Source organism: Cucumis melo, chromosome 11, assembly GCF_025177605.1.
Source record: "Cucumis melo cultivar AY chromosome 11, USDA_Cmelo_AY_1.0, whole genome shotgun sequence".
NCBI classification, from domain to species: domain Eukaryota; kingdom Viridiplantae; phylum Streptophyta; class Magnoliopsida; order Cucurbitales; family Cucurbitaceae; genus Cucumis; species Cucumis melo.
The window spans coordinates 30,277,126-30,299,212 of record NC_066867.1 but is presented as its reverse complement, the minus strand read 5'-3'; the positions used below and the strand labels follow the sequence as shown (position 1 = coordinate 30,299,212).

The window sequence follows — 22,087 nt, the reverse complement described above, 5'->3', positions numbered from 1 at the left end:
GCATTACTAGAGAATAGTTTATTTATGTATGGCACTAGCAAGAGAATAGCTGACAGAGGCTAAACGGGAAGAACTTACTCAAATTACATAAAACCACCAGGTACTTCTATTTTATTTCCAAAGTAAAATACTGCGAGTCAACCTAAAATTGAAGTTGCAAATTAGCCCACCCCAGCATCAAAGTTCATGTCGTAGACATTCACGCGCACATCGACAGTAAACAATTAATCGGCGGGCCGAAACTCCTATACGTTGAGCGACAGTCGCAAACTTGCAAATTAAATCTGATATTTAAATTATATTGGCCTAAGTTATAACGTGAAGATAGACAAGTGTAGTGGAAAATTCGCCATGGACATGAAAATGCTTCTCAAATCAAAAAAGAAGCTGGTGCGTTTTGAGTTCTCCAAGTCATTATTTCGATGATATAATAATATGGACCTTCTCTTTTTAATATTGTAGGATTTATAACTAGCAAAATAATCGTACTGCCCTAACCCTCAAAAAATAAGTACTTAGTTATAAAAGAAAAAAAACCCATTTTCTTGTTGGTCTAACCAAGGAAATATGAAACATCATTGGGAACAACTTGTGTAATATTGAACCAAAAATTCAAAAGAGAAGCAAGCATCAAGGTAGTCAACTTAATTAAAATACGGAATGAACGTCACCAACATCCACAGTTTTTATGAAATGGCTACAGTGGCCATATACACATACCTCCTCCTAATAGTGACCAGCCTAAAATATGCCGGCAAATATATTTGCAGCTGTTGACATAGCAGCGCCAGTGATTGCATATTGCACAATATGCTCGTGGGAAGACTCGTCCGATGTGAGAGCCACGGCTACGCCCGTCACTGCACCTGCAATTGCACTATTCTTCTGCAGCAGAATGAAGAAATGGAGACTCAATATTTTAGGACAAACAATCTTTCCTCGCTCTTGTTCAGGTAAGAATTCGTATATATTGAGCGACAGGTTATTCATTAGAATCTTTCTTGGCTAATTCATTACTTCCGTTCTTGTATTTCTTCTGTGTATATATTTCATTTTTCTAGACCCAGTTCCAGTTCAGTTATACATTTTTTATTTTTTTTTCGACAATATAGCCTAATATCTCTATGTTCTCTAAATTTGCTTTGAATATATATATTATAATAGTTAGAAGAAACCAGCCAACGAAAAAAGATTATCCTATACCATACTTCAATCAAAACATCAAAATGTTTCTTAGTGAATCGTAGAAGGTAAGGTCTACCCAGTCATGTGCTCCACGAGCCTCCTTCAAACCGTACGTGAGACCAGAGTAAACACCAGCAGCTAATCCTACAGCCGAAAAAAGTAGCAATATCAGCAAACCAAAAGCTTGGACAACGTGACATATTATAAGTTCCGGAATGCCCAAGGCAGCCAGGGTGCAATGGTCCTTTAGAGCTTATGCGTAGAGCGCACAGAAAAGAGCGGATTCTCCCTTTTTTTTTTCAATATTAAAACACTCTTGGAAAAATAGACATAGTACACTTGATTCTACCAACAAGGAAAGAATCCCTTCATTATCACTTTTTTCTAAAATAGGGAAAAAAGGCCCGAGGTAGGCCCAGGGCTTTAAGCCTTTGGGCTTACAGAAGGCGCGCCTTATTTTGTGGGGCTCGCTCTTCCAGGGTTGGGCGCCAGACCTGCACCTTGATATGGCGGTGCCCAGGGGCTCTTTTAAACACTGGCCCATTTGGCCGATAGGGCGTAAACAGCTGCAGTTCATTTAGTAACTTCATCCTCCAGTTTTTGGCAAATATCGAGGACTCAAATCTTACAAAGCTCACCAAACACCAACTCACTGACTTCAACCCCAATAAATTAACCTAACTCAACGGCCCCTTGAAGTAAATTTAACAACCTCCAAACGTGCAAGGAAGAATCAACAGAGGCTACCCTGGGAAAATCTTAAAAAGAACCAAATACTTCCATTTGCGAAAAGCATAGGACATGAAAGCAAAAGATCGCATTCAACCAAATGACCCGTGTAACTAGTGGCAAAAAAACATGAACCAGATAAGCAAGAAATACATTTAGCCAGAATGATATATCTGAACAGTTAATTCAGAGAGAATGGTAAAACCGACCCCATTGGATAGATTCTTTTCCCACGCTCTTCACCTGAAAGATACCAGAAAATGAAAATTTATGAAAGATATTCGTCGGCCACTACCACTGCATATAATTAATCAAAGATCCAACATTTCAATCACCCGTTACAAACACTCACCATGGCTTCAAGGGACTCTTTGTTGGTTTCGCCTGCAACATTATATGAAGAAACGAGCTTCAATCATCTCAAAGGACAAACTAACTTCGGACTAAGAATTATTAGAATTTATAATTAATCATAACTAATTAGATGGTGTCAATCTGAAACAAATAGAATTATTAGAACTCAATTTTCAACTTAGTTCAATCTTCACCAGGCAAGAAAAACAAAATCAAACACAACAGACAAAATGAAGATCGACGTTGATTATAGAAGCTCACTTCGAACAAAGAATGATTACCTTTAAGACCTGGAAAACGTTGCTTTCTAATACTCGATAATTCAGGCGGTGGTACACTGTTCGAATCAACACCTGTACGGACGATAACGTTCTTCAAGTCAAGCGTTACAAGTTTTTGTTAACTAATGTTAGCATATCAACCGTCTCCTAAAGTGAAACGAAATCAAGACATGCAGAGATATGAAATTAAAATCAAGAGGATCAAATTGAAATACTCAATGAAAACAAATCATACTTCCTGCAACCGTAAAATAAGCCTCTCGAGACACAGACTGCAATGCACCTATCTGAAAAACGAACCATACACATCTTAGGTTTACCACATTTGAGTTCCAAGGCAAAAACACTACCAAATCAAGAAATCAACAGAAAATACGATAGGAAAAGGTTACGAACCCCAGCAGCCTTGACGAAGCTATCAGCAACGCGATTGAGAAGAGGATGGCCAAGGTCATACAAGAATGGTCCACTATGGGTGCATCGAATTTCATCAACCAAAGAGAGATTGTCAATACTCCTACTCCCCATTTCTTCTTCGGAATCTTGTATGGAATCAGAGATTGAAACTGCAAAATCTGGAACTTCTGTCGATTTGATCGCCAAAGTCAGTGAGAAGAAACGTTCGCATGCGCTTCCCGGGCCGAGGAAGATGAAGAATATATACCGAAGAAGCCGAAGAAATAGAGAAATAAGAACGGTATGACACGTGTTACGATATGATGACGTGTCGCTTTTTAGAACTACGAAAAGAACGGCTACGTGGCAATTTTACGAAATGAATTTCGTTACGTGGATTTCCCTCGGACTATGTACACTAAAATACTTCTCTTTCTATAATAAGTGTTGTTTTCTTTTTCTCTTTTCTTTTTTCTTCGGTTAAAGAAGAAGCTTTTCATGAGACGCAGTATTTGGCATTTACTTCTCGGTGGTAATTTAGTTCTCATCATTAAAATTTTATGAATTTTAAGTATTATTTATTCGATGAACTATAAAATTAAATTGTTGTTAGTAATAAAAGCTGGCGTTTAATTTTTTATTATAATCTTTACAATGAAGACTAAATTGTGGTATTTGTTTAAGAAAATGTCGTGTTTATAAAAAAAAAATTATGAACTATTGTTTGTATCTGCATAATACATACACGAATAACATTTAAATGTATAGTCCTTTAAGTTAGGATACTTTATAAATGTTTGGATCTGTTTTGGAATATTTAGAAAAAGCTCTCTTTTTCGAAATCAGTTCCGTGACACTTTTGCATATTATTTTAAAATTCTTTTCAAAATAAACCATACTTTAAAATAATGCCTTGAATGTGAGAAAATTAAAAGAGGAAAGAAAAAGAGCTCGAGTGGTTGACTTGTTCAAATACAATTTCAAAGTTCTTTTAATTTTGTAGAATAGATCTAAATTTATCCATTTTGTATTAAAAAATATTGTATTGAATCTGAATTTTATGTCTAGTAAATTAATTATGAATTATTGAGAATTTATTACATACAAAAATTAGGAATAGGAACCTATTTAAAATGTAAGAACTTACCGAACACATAATTGAAAATTTATATGTTTACCAAATATTTTGAAAGTTTGAACCCAAATAGACACAGAACTTAAAAGTACACATTTGAAATATAACCAATAGATACATAATTATTTCATTGTGACATCAAAACTCCAGCAATTCAATCAAAACTCCTAGCAATTAAGTTAGTTGAAGGCAATATTCTCTCAATTTGGGATTTAAATCTCAATATATGATTGATTTTAGTGTATACATGTAACTTTTCCAACAAATTCAAATGACAATCACACAAAATAGGCCCTCAAATTTTATCAGCTTAGGCTAATTTGGTGGTTATAACAGTTTTGCTAATTAAAATGCTAAAGTAGTCATCTCCTACCTCTTGTTCTCTTCTCGATTCATCGCCCTACTACCAACCAGCCCATGTCGCAATGCCATTAGAGCCCAAGAAACGAACAAGGCATTCATTCCCAATTGAAATCAAGATTCGGATCTCAAAATCTGAAACGTTTGTTCCAAATTTGAGCATATTTATCCAGCAGATCTAAAATGAAACCAGTCATTCGTTCTAGATACCATCATACATGCCAAAACAGCATAACTGTTTCACAAACATCGAAAAAGCAATACTAGCTTGGTCAAACCTCCATCATGTTACGTACGTGGAACCCAATTCAAAAGTTATCGACTATAAAAAGAAGCAGAAGTCTAAAAGAAAAACGATACTAGCAGTAAGAAGTGATTCCTGCCAAAGCAAAACAGATCCATAACTCCCCAAAAAATACTCTCCAAAAGGCAAAGATAAAAGAGTAATTGAATTCAAAGTCCGCTATACAGACGTCTAGACTACATTTCAGATGGACAAGCTTGGTAGAGCGTAAAGATAAAATTTGACCCCGCCCAACCCAACCCTAACTAAATGAGCAATGTAAGTAATAAAATCCATATTCTTTGGTAGGGGCTTGCTCGTCCCTATCTACTGAATGACATTAGTTTTACACAGCTGAACCCATGGGATATAAATATTTGTATACACCCCCTCTATCTCTTTTAGGTTTGGGGTGGGAGTGGGGGGAAGGGGTTGAAATCAGATAACAAAATTGATGCCAACAACTGTTCAACTTAAAGCAACAGTTCTCTAAACTCGCGATAGAAAAAACGGTTTGGTGGAAGGTTGTTTGGGCGCTCGAATGCAACACAAGGCTTCCAATCCACCACTTTGTCAGTACATTATTATACAGGCATCAATTAGCTCCACTGCCTTTGATGGAAAGCCTCGAAGCTAATTTGTTCCAAGACTAGCATCCTTTTGAAGTTGTCGATCCAAGACTAGTCCAGGTCCCTTTTCGCACCAAAGCATATTCACAAGGCAAACGAAAATGGAAGAGAACTGCAATCACCTGCAATGAAGAACTGCAATCACCTGCAATGAAGAGAGAACCTACGATCCATTTACAGTCATTTCAGGAGAGGAGTTTGGAGGAATCAATGAACAGTCGTCTCCACTCAACTGTCTATTATCTGAAGGTTTATGTATTGGATCAGAACATTTCTTAGGAGAAATTGATTGCTTTTCTGTCTGGTTCCCCTCGTCCAAACTGCTACTGCCATCATCGGTTGAGCTTCTTGAAGCATTCTCATCTGTCTCTTTTGGGCTCTCGTGTTCTGAACTTGTGTTCCCTTCAATTGGACGAGACCTAGAATGAGAGCTTGCTGCATTCTTATTCGGAAGAACCGCTTGGCTCAGTGTTGAACACAAGGCAGCAAATACACCATCTTTTGTCTTAGAGTTTTTACCTGGTCGCTGCTTTTTCATCTTCTCGGAATCCTTCTCCTTTTGAAAAGGTTTCCGTTTCAACTTGAGGAATGCTCCATCATCTTCTTCCACTGCTTCTGATTGTTTTCTTGGTGGTGGCTTGTAGTTGAAGTCATCATCATCCTCGTCGTCGTCATAGTCAACAAGTCCACCACCAGGTCGAGGACTGTAAGAATTGAGGACAATCAAAAACTGCTTTTGCAATCAAATTTTTTTGTTCAAAGCAAATCGAAGTACCTTGATGGAGGGTAACTTGCAGGAACTCCATTACATAGAACAGATGGAGATTGCGCTCTCTGTACATTTGAAACAGATGCAGTTGCAGATGCAGATGCAGTTGCAGTATCCTCCTCATCACTGATCGGTAGTGGAGTTAATAACAGCCAGATTCAATGTTTTACTTAAAGAAATACGCTAAAATATGCAGCACACTATGAAATAAAAAGTTCCCTGCTGTTAATTAACAAATTATAGTGCTTTTCTTTTGGGTACTGTTGTACCTTAAAACTTCCAATTCAGTTTACCATGTTGGTTAGAAAATAGAAACAAAGCTTACCTCTCTTCATTAAAATAGTCTTCTTCTTCTTTCTCCAAAGCACGCTCCTCGATTCTTTTTCTAGGGTCTAACACATTAGTAGTTGTGCCTCTTGTACCAAAATCTTCTAGGCACTGCAAATAGAGATGTTAAATACAAAATAGTACAGCTTTTGGAAGGCAGAACAGGACACTATCTCATGTAATTTTGAGAATACCTGTTCATATTTTACTTTTAGAGACTGAATTGCAGCCAAATACTCAAACTGGACCAACCGGTTCCAGAATGAATCAACTATGTACTTAACTAAAGATTTTAGATTTTCCTGCACGAAACACAAAACCACTGAATCAATATTCTACCGGAATAACCAAAGAACAAAGGTGTGGTAAGAAAGATGGAGACCTTGCGGATATAATCGAACAAATCTAGAACAGAAGAGTTGAGCAGATTGTAACGATTCCCATTAGCAACAAAGGCATCTATAATTGGTTTTAGAAGATTATTTTTTATAAAATGACTTATCAATTCATCATCCTGCATGACAAAGAAAATAATTCAGTATATTTACCAATTTCAATCTGTAAACATAGAAAATCAAACTAAAAACACCAACTATTATTCCTTAGACCTAAGGGAACGACAAGATATCAAGTATAAACCCTCAAGAGTGTTATTTCTGAGTAATTACAATAAAAATTTAATCCCCCTGGGAAGAGAGCAGAGGATTGTAATCTAAAACAGCAGAGTTGAGCAGATTGTAAAATACTCCAATTAGCAACTAGGGAATTGATGTCAAGTATAAACCCTTAACGGTGATTTCAGTGATAATAATCCAAATTTTAATTCCCTAGGAAGAGAAGAAAATGACTGTAATGTCATCAATTCAATAACCATGATGTAAGAAATAAAAAATAACATATCATTGCTGATTCAACTTACATGTCGAGACAAAATAGTTCGAACAAACCGAATAGCTGCAACAACCAAATATTTTTCCCTTCTATGAGTCAGTAACAACACTTTATCTATAACATTATTCACTAGAAAGTTGCTCCTGAAAACAGAAAGAAAAAACAAAAAATAGTAACTTTTAAGATTGAAATAAACTTCAATTATAAAATAACCAAATGGGGACAAAACATTACTTTATTTTGTAAGGATGGTGCAGAACACAAAAGCAAAGCATTTCACAAATGTTGGATAGTATTTCGGGCTTTACTACCCTCCCTTCTGAAGGGCATGACACTGCCATAACATCAATTAATTGACCGAAATGATTCTCATAGAATGTCTCGATGGCAGTTTCTCTCTGCAACACCAAGTACATAATATTGCAGTCAATGTAAAGTGGATACAGCGGAAATTATGCAAGTCTAAGCACAGATTGCATCTAATATGAAAAATCAATGACAGTATTTCCAAAAACCTGGTACAAATGCCTCGGACAAAAGGTGAGAAATCATATAATGTCGCATAGGTAAGTGAGGTATTTGCAAAAATACTCTGAATAGATGAGGTCAGTGTAATTGGCTTTTAGAAGCCCTCATGAATTGCCAATCTGAAGGCCAAGCCAATGGCCTATAGAATTGGGCATCGAGAGCTACTTTCTGACTTTGAGGAATCAAATAAATTTTCAAGATAAGGACGTTAGGTTCTTTTCGTAAATGTTATGCAGCTCAGAACTTTGAAATCACAGCATTTTCAGCATTTTCATTAACATGCAGCCTAATATGAAAAAATATGAAGGCCAATACTAAGAATGCACAACCTAAGTTGAACAAAATAGAGTGAGATATGACCTAAGGGGTGTTTAGTCCAAGAAGTTTGGAAAATAGGAGTTGAGGAGGGTGAAGTTGTGAACTCTCCACTTCTTGTTAGACCCAATGAGTTTGTAGGCTCACGACTAAAAAACATTAATTTTGTGTTATAATAACTCCTTGCAATTAACGCACAAGGAGTTTACAACTCTCTAAACTTCACAACTCACTCACGTTTCAAACGCCTCCGAAGTGGAGCAACATTCCAATTAATAGATAAAACTCAACTAGAAGAGATCTTTTAAGTTTTAACCAAAGTAAACAGGGACAAAAATAGATGGCTAAGCAAACCTGGGCTGCTCCTGCTAGTGAGTAGGAATCCAGTAAACATCGAAGGATTTCAAAAAACTGACAGTGCATCTCCTCACCAAAATCCGTAGTCAAGCCTTCAACCTATAGTTAAATAAAATGCTGGTGAATTTCTCACGAGTTAACCCTCTGTTACTAATTTAGCTTGAAAAGGGGTTACTACACAACAGCACATTTGCCTTAATAAAGGGATATAATTATGTTCACAAGTTCACTTGCATTACTTTTCACAACATTTCCCATTCCATGAAGGTGCCGCTAACCAAACAAGGGTGTAAATAAGAACAGGAGCCCTTTCTTAAAATATTTGTTTCTTCGTATTTTTGGTTGGGCTCCTCCCCTATTGATGTTTTCTAGGGGCCTTTTTCTCAATTTTTAGTATTTTTTTAGTATCAGCGAGTATTTTTTTTTCACTTTCCTCAATGAAAGTATTCCTTTTCATTTAGAAACAAAAAAGTTCAAATCAGACAAAACGGGTAAGAATCTCGTACCAGCAGTCCTAGGAGTGGAATTCCTTCCTTCCTAACAACATAAGAACGTAGAAGATTTGGATCTTGGTTCAAGAAAAGAATAAGGATATCTGTCCTGCATCCATGCAAACAATGCATTACTGAGATGCACAGTAAGAGTGAGATAAAAATAGATGGAATAACGCAAGTGTGCTGCTCAAAATAAAACAAACCCAGTTCAAGGTTGTGTTTTCAGATAAAAACAAGAGAAAAACAAGAGATAAAAGCTCGTAATCATAATGGTTCTTTTAACAAGAGAAAAACAAACCATAAATATCGTTTTTAGATAAAAGCTCTTGTTCTTTTCATAAGAACCAAAGAAACTTGCAATGAATGGTGAACAAGTGAACAATGTAAAAGTTTCTTCTTAAACATAAGTTCGTAAAACAGTTTATGGTTCAAAAACTATAGTTTAGGGAAATACACTAAAACAAAACCAAAATTTAATCAGAAAGTAGACATTACCCAGTTAACACAAACTTTTTATCTGGACTTTGTAGAACATCAGCAATGACATCGAAAATACCCTCATTCATAAGATCCCTGCAGAATTTGTAAGTTCATTTAAAACAACTCAGCCAGAGGTCTTAAGAAATCAGCAACTGGCTATCAGCGCCTTAATTTGAAATAGAAAAATATTCAAAGAATCAAAGTTATAGATTTTCATGACTTTGAATATTTTCAAACAGAAAATACATTTTTAAAAGAAAAAAAGAATAGTATGTCATTCAGAAGGTACCGAAATAGCCGTAGCTGCTGAACCATCTGTAAGTTTTTACTTAAACTGCAAAACTCGTGCAAAAAATGTACCTAGCACCAAGATAATGAGTTATATGATCACATTCATTCAAAAGAATTCAAAATATTCCTCACGAAATTGAGAATAGGAAGTTAAAACAGTAGAGAGAAAATTAGACTGAGCTAAAGCACAAGAAATTACATGTAGCCACAACATAACAAGGGGAAAAAATAATGCTTAGAAGCAATAGTACCAAATTCTTCTTAGATTCTTCAGAGGTTGTTGGCGATTTCAACTTTACAAACAACTCCTGAATAAATGTATTGTCATCCTTCAACAATGAAATAACCTACAATGAAACCTGATGTTAGAGTCTATGCATCAGCTCAAAAACAAGCATGTGGTTCCAAGAACCTACCAGCGCATTGTTTGTATGGATAATGGAATTTAGATTTGCAATTGTGGACTCGTCCAATACTCTAGCCAAAACAACATCCTATGGCAAAACAATCCAAGATAAAATCACATTAACAGCTAGCTCAAACAATAGAGAAATCGCATCGATCAAAGACCCAAACCTTTAGATAGCCAACTCTGTATGTTTGATGTATCTTTGACAAAACCAACGGATCCTTGATGCGTATGGCCTACAAAAATGAAAGTGAATACGTGTGTGATAAACAAGTAAAAGTCTCCACAGAAGACTACATAACAAGACCCCTCGCCCACTGTCATTTGCCCTCGATTTTGAACATAGACAGCTAGGTAACAGCATTACCTCTTTGAAAATGACATGCTCTTTTAAATAGTTACGATGATGCTGGACATGAGACAACTCTGGATCATCTGGCAATCACATAAAAAATAGAAGTACAATGTCATTGAGGGTTGTCGCCAGAACCAATTTATTTTTTTGGATAAGAGTCCCCAGAACCTATTTAAAAAAGGAGCAATATATATAGGTAGATAACTAACTTTATACTAAGCCTGGTTTCAGCAACAAAACCAGAGACATAAAAGAAGATAAAAGAGTATAGAAGTTCTCATCCCACGTTAAGAGAGCCATAAAACCCACCTTCCAATAAGCCCAAGGTTAGAGAAGTCATAATCACAAAACATCTTGCAAAAATTAGACCAAATAAGAGCAGCAAAAACCAGGATAACATAGAATATCCACTAGAGCACAACGTATTTCTAGTTTAAATATAGCAAAACATTTATACATGAGCATTAATTGAAAAAATATGATAGCTTACATTCTAGAGAACCAATGATGTCCATGATTAATTCATCTCCAAAAATTTTCTCAAAGATCTGAGAGCTATTCAGCATGACTGAAAAATGATAGTAGTAATAATAATAAGTATCAAACAACATAAAATAATTCCTGCCAATAATAGTAAATGAAAACAGAAGAGATACTGACTGATCCCTCTGACTATTTTGTATATCATGTGAAGACCATCAAGATTTTCCAAGTCTTCACAGATATGAAATATGTCCATCAGCTTTTTGAAAAAATCTTGCTGCATTATCAAAAATTGTCAGTCAAAATACTTGTTCTTGTTAATCCAATATAAGGATTTCATGGAGAAGACGTAAGAGAACCCAAATATACATGGAAAATCACAAAGTTGTCCAAATCTTACATTGGCAACTATGAGTTCCACTAACCGCATCTGATCCGTAATGCCACTTTCAACAACAATCTAAACAAAAAGCATAAATCAATATGATGGGTTGTCCGCATTCAAAGAATGAAAAAGAAAAGCTAAACCTGGCAAGGAGGATATTTATCTTAAGAAGCCAATCACTCATACTTCCGCGATGCAAACAGTATTAAAGACTCATGCCACTCTGGCAGAGACTACATCACAATGGGTATACATGAAGCACCATACACAATTAGTTCCTTATTATTAGAAAGCGACAATTATTCATCTACCTAATGCAAGGCACAAAAGGAATAATCCATTTGAGGATAGATCGGCCAATGTTACAAGATGTGTAGTTGAGTCTAACCGGAATATGATTCAACTGAATAAGCAGCCTATGACAGGCAAGAGTAGGGAAGGAGAACATAAAAAGGGGAGAGAAGACAACAGAAAATTGCCGAATGTAAATTTGTATATGACTCAGTTGGATGAGCGGCAAAGGATTGATGATTAAGCTTACTCTTCGGCAACTTCTATAGAATTTGAATAACAAATTCCTCATGTAGTTTCTTAGAGTTTGTTTATCCAAAATGAGGGTGCAAGAAGGGAGAGAGAGTGTAAGAAAGAGAGAGAGAGGGGGGGATTCTTTGAGTGTCAATTTTTAAATTTTTATACGTTTTATGTGGGGGTGGGTGGGGGGGGGGGGGGGGGGGGGGGATCCACAAAGCATGCGCTCTCTCTTTTTTTTATAAGAGATAATTTCATCGACAGTATGAATTATAAAAGAAGGGGATGCCCCAAAAGAGAGATTAGAAAATACCTTTCCAGTTTGAAAGGAGACTAGTAATCTAGTATAGCTATAAAGCATGCTATCATACTTATTAAAGGCTAAACATGTTTGAGAGTGGTTTCCACAAAGTTCTCTACCAAATTCGCTTTGGATAATTGCTTTTTAGAAACCTTCATACTAACCTTGTGTATTAGGGGGAGTGTTGATAGCTCAATTGCAGGCAACTCTCTCAACTCACTGTTCATGCTGTGGAACGTATCATCTGGCCATATAGAAATGAAGACAAAGAATTATTCAAAACTAGTATTTGCCAAAATAAATGTAACTTTCGTTTATTTTATTTTATTTATTTATTTATTTATTTTGATAAGAAACAGAAATTATTAAGCAAAAGAAGACCGTCTAAGGGCAAGGGTCAATGAGACAAAAAAGTGTTTGGTATAATTGGTGCTCCACCAAGAAGCTATGTGTTGAACCACAGTCCAAAAGGAATCAAAAGAATCAGACTTATCTTCGAAAATTCTACTATTTCTCTCATTCCAAAGGGAACGACAAAAAAGCTTTAGTAGCACATCTCCACGGGATATTTCCTTTTGGAACAAAAGCTTTACTATTAAGCTCTTCAATCATCCAACTATCAACCTTGCTGGGGAGGCAGTAATTCAAAGCAAAAGTTCTCGACAAGAAAATTCAACCCTTCATAGCAAATCACAGTGCAAGAACAGGATGGTACCTAATTAGGCTTTCTCCATTTTAAGGTTTATTCAGAAAAATGAAAAAAAAATATAAAAGCATACAAAAAAAAAAACCCACAAAAGGAGTCCTCCCTACACTATTACTGACTACAAGAATGGACTCCAATCCAAAAGAGAGACCGAGATGGTACAGAAAGCCCGATTAATGAATGCCCATAAAGATGCATTAAACCTGGGAAACCACTCAAACTCCTCTCAAGATCACTCAAACCCTCTAAAAAACTTATTGTTTCTCTCCAACCAAGCACCTCAAAGAATAGCAAGAAAAGGCAATCATGTCGCACGGCCCTGCCTTTTTCAGAAAGGGAGGGTTTTGAAGCACTTCCTCAGTTATAGATTGCCGTTTGTGCTATGAGCCAAAACAAGTCCAAAGAAACTCCGGGCTCCCTAGAGCAGAAGCATTCTGGAAACCCCATGGGCCATGATACATTGTCGGTATCCTCCTAGTGGCATTCATCAAGAATGCAACACAACAAAAAGGTTGTTCATTATCTCATGCAAAACCTTCCCAGCAAAGAATATAACTTTCTTGAGGATTTTTACCTTCCAAAGAGAGGAAAAACCATGCGCCCAAGTCTTGGCTATGAGGGAGGTCGAGCACATAAGATGTGGAAAAAATGAACTGCACCTGAATCCCTCAAATGGATTGAGGGCCCAAATTCTTAAATCCCTCCTCCAAGACAAACGAACCAATCAAAATGATAGAAAGGAAGGTTACGACCTCCATCATCTCAAAAAGAGGATGATGGGAGCCCAAAAGAAAAATGAAATTGATTGAAAGATGGCAATGAAGAGGCCACTTGACGCAGATTTTTATTCAACAAATGACATAACCACAAAAATAAAGAACAACCAACAACCCTCCTACAAATAGAAATTCGGAGAACAACGAGAAACTCAAAGCAACAGCAATCCAAGAGCAAATTACTAAAATCATTAATTCCACAACTAGAAATCCATTCAAAAAGGTGTGGATCGCTCCTACTAGCGATGATCTAATGAACTGGGCATTTCCGCTCTTTAGAAGAAATACTACAATCACTGTGCCAACAGAGTTTCATTACATAATCTTAGGTTACCAATGCCAAACATCTGAGCTCCAGTGACTAACAAACCACCTGAACCTCCCCATCAATCCCTTCCCATGAGAAAGCTCAATGATTTTCCATAACAAAACCACAATTCTAAACAGAAATAGGAAGTAATTGAGAATTCAAAAATTTCCCAACTTCCAGCATATCTCCCATCTAACAGCACAAACTCCACCTCTTCTCACACTAAGATTTATTGTGGTACTTTCCCAAGATTTCCCATTTTCATCCATGTTTTTTTTTTTCCAAAAGAAAACACAATCTTTATTGAAATAGTGAGAAGAGACAAAGCCTCAAGTACAAGAGATTACAAGGAAACAAACCATGTTCCACACTCTATACTGTCTTAATCCTTAAATCTATCATGTTCGCCACTCTGCTTACTTCTATGAGATTGCAACAGATTTACAGGCTATTCTTCTAATTTCACAGCAAGGAGTTAAAACAGAAGCCAGCAAGGACAAAAATAAGAATAATAAAAATTAATTCAGTATTAGCGCACTGTTTCCCATCAAATATATATATATATTACAAACAATATTCAATTTTTAGATTCTATGTTGAGGGGAAACACTGCTCTAATTCATATTACAAAAATATATTCAAATTAATGTTTGGTTTAGATGAAATGGAATGAGAAAACTACTCAACTTTTTACTTGAATATAACTCTTGAACTATTGACACTCATAAATTATACAATACTGTAGATAAGAGTAAAACATGCGCTACTAAACAGATAAAAGATTTTATTTTCTCTTCAATCCTACAAAGGCCAAAGGTCATCATACTTTGAAGTCCCAGTAACCATCGCAGGTTTTGGTACAACAGAGTTTTTTGTTTGAGTTTCGGTGTCAACAAGAACATAGCCCGTTCCTATTTTCGCCTCTACTACGAACTAAGCTCAAAGGGAATTTCCCACTCAAAAGCTAGAACACCTCAGTTCAATAAATGTAGCCTCCACTCTATACCAGTACATCTACAACAGTAAGTTCTTATCATGATAAACACAGTGCAAAAAACAAAATTAGAAACATTGAAAGAAAGACCACTAACTGTGTACTTACTGTTGAGAGAACTAAAATGTAGATTCCTTTGTGCATTGCAAATGTGATCCCTGAAAAAGATAAACCAACTTTCAACTAGTCTATCACGAGAAAAAAATGTTAAGAGTGTCTGTTGGACACTCGATAGTTACCATATGTATGAACATCCAGTTGTCTCTTGAAAGCTAAGAGCTAACTCTGTAGAATATTCTGGATCTCTCCAAGAGATTATAGTATCTGTGTAATTAAGAGCTGACTTTTGTTAGTACTTCAAACATCAATATAAGCCTCCATCAAAACCAACCAGGAATTTCAAATAGTGCAGGCACGCATTTTAAAGAAGCCTCATGCTAACAATACTGTTAAAGTACGTAAGAAAAGAAAGAAAAACCTTCTTGCTTTCTGTAAATGTCATCTGAACTAATACGGTGAAGAAGTAGAGTCTCGTTGTCCTCTTCATCAACAACACACAATCCTAATTCCTCTGATCTCTGAGTAGAATTAAATTTGCTTTCAGCCGTTCATATTTTTGAAGATCATGTTAACTAAAATTGATTGAGAGATTGAACACAACCTCTATTCTATTGTTTTCTCTTTCTGGATAGTCCAATGTTTCTTATCCAATCCAATACAAATAAAAGGGGGAAAAGCCAGTCACAAACCTCCAAATAGTCAACAGTAACATGTCCAGTTCCTTGATCATCCCATTTACCATCGTCATTCAAACGATATACTTTGACACGCTGAAATTTGAGGGTACAAACAATGAGGATCAAGTACAGCATCTTACAGCAAACAAAATTGAAAAAATAATAATTAAGTGAGTTTGAACTTCTCCAAGATCATCACAAACACATTCAATTGTAACAAGTCAATAAATAGACAGTTTGAATGCATGCAACAGTCAACTAAAAACATGAGCCGGGAAGTTTTGTAAGAAACATATTGACCAGTACCCGGCAGGAGGAGAACCACAAGTGCATCCAACTAGGGGGTGGATCGCATCCTATTTTGTAAGAAGGCCAAATAGAAAAACCCAAATAAAGTTGAATTCATGGACTTAGTAGTGGAAGAAACTTGTAAGAAGTGCAGAGAAACGCAGCTATCTAATGAAAACATGTTGTGAGTTCCACAACATGTGGAGAAGGGATTTAAACATTGGACCTTTTGATCAAGGATCAATGTCTTAACCAGTTGAACTATTTTCCCGTTGGCCTAAAGAAGCCAAGTCGAGCTCAGTCCAATTATTTTTTCCTAGACTCCCACTATATTTTCTGTCTTTTCAAAAGACAACCTAACACAGATCCCCAAACATTAGAACAAAAGGTTAGAGACTTTTATTGAGCAGGGGAAGGTAGAATTTGCCTTATAACCTGTAAGGTTGCCTCTCTTAATCCGAAAGCAGCAGATGTGATCTTAAGACCTTCAAGAGGAACTGAATATTTCACTAATCTCAAAATGGGTGAGAAATTATTGAACTATTGTGATGTAAGTATCCCTTGAATACAAGGGGATGTTCACTAAAATATGTTGGGCGTTTCAAAAAAACAGAACTTTTGTTTCTAGGAATGTGGAACCATGAAACCCGTGGCCAGTTTGTTTTATTGGTGGAGTTGTAAATGAGAAGTTTTAAACCTTTAAATTAACCAATAAATTTGATCATCATTACAAGTTAAGTGCTAGCTCGCTATTTTGGAAAACTGAGTTAACAATACGTACTGTGCATTAGGAGTCTTTGTTGTGAATCTGTGATAGCTCTAGCATTATATTTAAGCCGTTTGATGCAACTCCAAGCAGTGCCACAAAACGCTCAAAGTGCTTTGAATTGAGGCATTTAATTAATAATTCTTCAAAAAGTGTTGACAATCACATGATAAATACTTTTAAGTAAAAGCGTTATTCTACTCTAAAGTCCTCCCCAGTTCACACTGAGGATACCAAATTCTTAGTGTAAAATTTTTGAGATATCATCGGCATATGGGGTGGGAGGACTCGATACTCTACCGTATCCTCTTAGCCAAGGGAATATGTCTTAGCCAATTCAGTTTTGCATAGGTTACACTCTTGGTGTAAGCTTTTAAAGTATAAAATACTCGACTAAATACCGTATCCAGTGTTTCTCAGTAGCTAATACAGCTTCTCAGTACACTGTAGGGTTTAATCTTTTGCAAACTTGTCAAACTCGACAGTTATGCCGCAAGTAGTAAAGCTCATAGAATAATTTACTGAAAACGTAATGCAGATTGAGTAATTAGAAGATAGCATTTACTTCTTGGTTGGTACGACTTCAAGAAATAAATTCTGGGTTGAAGAGCAAGTTAAATTACAATAAATATCAAATCAAGCAATTCCCTCTCTAACGGACGCAAATTACAGCAAAAAGAGTACGATACTAAACCTCAACTTAAAAACTAAATAGCAACATTCAGAAACCAATCTCAGCCACAAAATTACAAGGCTAGACTAAATGTCAGGAAGCGCCTAGTAGCTTCCAGTGTCAAAGTAGCGAAAAAGATCCCCAAAAGAAAACAAAGAACTAACCTGCATAGAATTGGAGGTCGCCGGAGATCTATCTGGGGCACCCATGAGAACAGAGGCAAGATTGACTCAACTTCAAAGGCAATCTTGAAGTGGAGTGAAGAAGAGTTGAAATAGGTGCATGAAGAATTAGGGTTTTTGCAAGACGATGAAACAGGAAGAAGAAGGAGGAGGAGGAGAATAAAAAGAAAAAGAAGAAGAAGAAGAAGAAGAAGAAGAAGAAGAAGAAGAAGAAAGTAAGTAAGTAGAGAAGAAGGAAAGATACTTCAGTAAGAGTTGAGAAGAGAAACCCTAGACGGCACAGACGTGGCAGAGAAAGGCTTTTCAATGGCGAATCTTTGGTATTTCTTCGTGTTTCTTGTTCGCTCCTCCTTCTTCTCCGGTGTGTTTCTTTCCACTTTTCGTGCTGTAAGGAAAAAGAAAGAAAAAAAAGAAAAATATCTAATCCCGCATATTGGAATTGGAAAAAGCTCAATTTTCAGTTATGCCATTCATTTTTTGTAAAATAACAAACTGACCCACTCCCCCAATTATAATCGCGTAAATTTACGCGCTCTTTTTCTTTTTTTTTCCCTTTGCACTTTACCCCCCAATTTTACGCGCCTTTTTGTTGCCCAAAGAGTTATATTGCCGTATTCATCCTTCCGTTTAGTTTTCCTTTTTCTTCGACCTCTCTTCAAATTTAGTATATGGTAAAATACTATCCTTTATTTATTTATTTATTTTTACTATTTATCCTACTAGGGTTTTTCAAAATAATCAAACAAACCAATTGCGTAGACGTCTTACAAAAGTATAATAAAATATTTTAACAATTTCGGAAACAGAAAAAGCTCACAGCTCCATAGACCACAATGTACCAAATTGTCAACCACGTCTTAATATATTTGGTACACATTTAGATTTAGATCGTTTAGATTTGGTTACCCTGATCTAAACAACATACAAAAATACACAATTGATTTGGTTACTGATTTGGTTACCCTGATCTAAACCACGTAAAAAAAGGGAAAAAAACGATTGAAATAAATTAAAACAAAAAAAAAAAGGAATGGAGAAAGACGTACGAATATAAAAAAATTGCACGAGGAGAACAAAAATAAAAGGGTAAACCTTAATATATAAAAAATGACTAACCTAAATATTTTAATCGTTTGTTATATTTATGAAAATTTACCTTTAAAAAATTGTAAATGTAGCAAATATGTCAAAATCTATCAATACCATGTAGCAAATGTTATCGCTAATAAACCGTAAAAGTTTATTAGCGATAGAAGTTAGACTATGCTATGTTTACCGTTTTTTTTAAATATTGTTACATATTTGATAATATTTTAAAAATTACTACATATTATAATTACTATTGTACAAATAAACTACTAAAAAACAAAATTTTGTTATCGAGCATAAGTATTTAGATCGTTTTGTTATTTTTGACAATTTTTCATACTTTATATGTATCTTCTTTAGTTATTTCCTATTTTTAACTTGTTGTTTAAAATAATTTTCTTGTTTCTCTTTTTTCTCTATTTTAGTGTGATTTTCATTCGTCTACTTTACAATTTTAGTCGATTTTGGTCTTTTGTTAATACTACGTTAATTTTGTGCAAGATAGAATATAATGTGTCAAAATCTACCTATAATTTAGAGGGTACATTTAGAATATAATGTGTCAAAATCTACCTATAATTTAGTGGGTACATTTTGAGTTAGTATTACAAATATTTTAGAAAAGAAAACTACTCGATAGAAAAATTAAAATTATTTAAGGTTTATTGAAAATATGAGAACTTGTGAACAAGTTTCAAATACATTGTTATAACTTCTTTTATCTTTTTTTTTTTTTCTTTTTTTGGTAAATTGGGCTTCGAACAAACATTTATATGTGGACAAAAAAATAACTACAATACGATCTTAGTTTTGAGTAATCTTTTTGTTTTGGCTTATTAACTTTTAATTGTTTGGTTTTGTCTATATGATTTAAGTGGATTCCAAATTTATAGTGTCTTTGGAAGTAACTCAAATTATATTTTTTAAATGTATTTTTTTGGGAAAAAAATCAAACAAAAATAAATTTCTTGAAAAAACTTTTTTTTTTCTTAAGTCAACCCAAACGGACTCTTATGATCGAAAATAGTTGTTATCAAGTTTGTTAAAATTACAATAATGGTTTCAATTGTAAAATAATAAAAAAAAAGACTAACAATGAAACAAGATAGGTATCAATATCAACTAATTAGATAGAATGGTAACACTTAAACGTGTACTAATATTACTAATTCGTGTTTACATTTACTGAAAGCATAAAAATCAAAATTCGGACATTTGAAGTTACGTAGATTTAAATGGAATGTCTTTCAAAAATATATTTAAAAATACACACAACTACCTATTCTAAATATGGTTTTTACTTAGATGAAAATCTTAATAGAGCGTTGAATGTTCTGTAAGAAAGCATTTGATTAACGTTTTAACCTTCAAACTAGATACTCATATTCAGCAACGTCAATTAAATTCTTATACATGTTTTTTAAATGCTATTTATGGAAATAAAATAATTTTAGAACGCAATTGTAGGAGTTTGTTAGGAGTTCTCACGATAACCCAACTACAATCAAATCATGGGAAGACTGCACATGTCAAAAAGGAACATTATAGCTCAATGCTATTATACCTTGCAATATCAATAGCTTCACTCGCGTCGACACTTGCATATTTCACACATTCCAAATGAGTGTCATGTGATGGATCTCACAGTAATCTCATTTTGCCGCACTACATATGTGATCTAAGTGTCTAGTCGAACTGATTTCTTTGTGTACTAGTTGAAGCACCGCATAACTCTATATGACACTACACTAATATGAATTAAATATTGCTATGGAGTGAGATCAAACCATTTTTTTATAACTATAATTGGTCCCTTGTTTAAAGTTTATTGTGTTTAGACAAACATGTCAGATCTCAAATAAGTTATATAAGGTATGTTCAATATTTACAAGTTTTGGCAAATTGCAATAAATTATCGTAAAGTAGGGGCAATAGTCATCGCGACTACACCCTTAAACCTTCAACTGTAAAAAACGAGTGGTCAAACTTGTACGGGTGTTAAAAACTAGACCATCAAACTTCAAATAATTATAAATTTTCGAATTGACGAATATTGAAACCTCAAACATATACAAATGTTATAATATATATATATATATATATATATATATATATATATATATATATATATATATATATATATATATATATATATATATATATATAGAGCTTGAGATTCCAAATCTAGCACCTTATAAATTTGAGAACTCGACTTTTACAATTTAAAATTTAATGATGTGTAATTACAACTACCACCATACTCGTAGTAGTTTCCCTCACAATTTTAATTTTTGAAAAACACCGATACAAACAAAAATATCACTTAGAACGCTTATTAAAATATTAAAGATAACATAATTCAACTGACATTATACGTGTTAGTAACTACAGAGTATGCGGTTCAAACTTCTCGTCTTTGTTTTGTCTTGAGATTAAAAAAAAAAAATCGATAAGTTGTTAGAATACTATTTGATTAAGAAAAATGGAAGGCTTCATACGTTAGTAAATAATTATTCCTTAAAATTAATTTGACCTGAGTTTTGTTTATTTTATGAATTGTAACTTTTATTTTCAAGAAACCACTTTTTTTTTTTAAAGAAAGCTTCGCTTAAACTATTTTTATTAAATTTAACGTCGTTCCACATAAGAATTATTAAGATTGTGAATTTAATTATATATATATATATGTAAAGTAGATAGGTTTGTATGTACATTTTACGATAAACGATTTACATTTGTTTCGTATACGTAGTTATTTTCTTATTTTTCTTTCACTTCATGCTTTCTCATCATTACATTGTTTCTCATAGCAAGATAGAAGATTTTTTTTTAAAGATGATAGTATGAAAATATTAAGAAAGTATTACAACATTTAACTTATATTAATAAGAAACTAATTGAAACTACAACATTTTACGTGCGTTGCACATCATTTTTTACTAGTATCTAAATATTAGCTTACTTTGTAGAAATGACTCTTAAAATAGTCAATTATAGTATAATCGAGCTACAATCAACATTTCATTAACTAACCATAATAATTTCAATCAATTTTCATCAATTTCTATAAAATTTTTCATTGATATTTCAATGAAATTGGGATCTCAACATACCTATCAACATCGATATTTTGAACCTTGCTTATATCTTATAGTTCATTTGTTACATCATATATTTTCTACGAAAGTTTGAAAGAAGAACTAAGCTAAGATTTGAAGACTTAAATCTTACCTTCAACTTCAATAATTTCATGTTGTTTGTTTTTTAAAACAAAGCATATAGATACTCATTCTACCTAAAA

General features: G+C 34.4%; 2 protein-coding genes across 11 annotated transcripts; both read right to left on the bottom strand.

Moving 5' to 3' along the window:
- Window positions 1-578: 578 nt before the first annotated feature.
- Window positions 579-3,293, bottom strand: LOC103497794 (outer envelope pore protein 16-2, chloroplastic). The gene is made up of 7 exons (XM_008460138.3): window positions 2,946-3,293; window positions 2,785-2,836; window positions 2,550-2,621; window positions 2,267-2,298; window positions 2,124-2,157; window positions 1,262-1,329; window positions 579-885 (listed from the first exon to the last, which is right to left on the bottom strand). Exons 1-7 carry the CDS (start codon window positions 3,075-3,077, stop codon window positions 742-744), a joined length of 534 nt encoding a protein of 177 aa, XP_008458360.1. The 5' UTR covers window positions 3,078-3,293; the 3' UTR covers window positions 579-741.
- Window positions 3,294-4,816: 1,523 nt separating this feature from the next.
- On the bottom strand, window positions 4,817-18,126 carry LOC103497795 (uncharacterized). 10 transcript variants are annotated; one of them, XM_051091896.1, is made up of 27 exons: window positions 17,967-18,126; window positions 17,680-17,762; window positions 15,801-15,881; window positions 15,530-15,629; window positions 15,291-15,375; window positions 15,160-15,209; window positions 12,430-12,509; window positions 11,452-11,511; window positions 11,229-11,328; window positions 11,059-11,136; window positions 10,581-10,648; window positions 10,381-10,449; window positions 10,221-10,298; window positions 10,056-10,151; window positions 9,803-9,873; window positions 9,529-9,606; window positions 9,046-9,139; window positions 8,537-8,638; window positions 7,574-7,737; window positions 7,368-7,482; window positions 6,831-6,962; window positions 6,643-6,750; window positions 6,447-6,559; window positions 6,128-6,247; window positions 5,872-6,056; window positions 5,586-5,771; window positions 4,817-5,497 (listed from the first exon to the last, which is right to left on the bottom strand). In XM_051091896.1, the coding sequence occupies exons 2-27, from the start codon at window positions 17,722-17,724 to the stop codon at window positions 5,373-5,375; spliced, it is 2,583 nt and encodes an 860-aa protein (XP_050947853.1). In that variant the 5' UTR covers window positions 17,725-17,762; window positions 17,967-18,126; the 3' UTR covers window positions 4,817-5,372. The 10 variants fall into 10 exon arrangements, 9 of the variants coding, with proteins under 9 accessions (XP_050947853.1, XP_050947854.1, XP_008458363.1 ...); XM_051091897.1 differs by having other exon boundaries at window positions 5,586-5,787; window positions 17,680-18,108; XM_008460141.3 differs by having other exon boundaries at window positions 4,817-6,056; window positions 17,967-18,125.
- Between the last annotated feature and the right edge of the window lie 3,961 nt (window positions 18,127-22,087).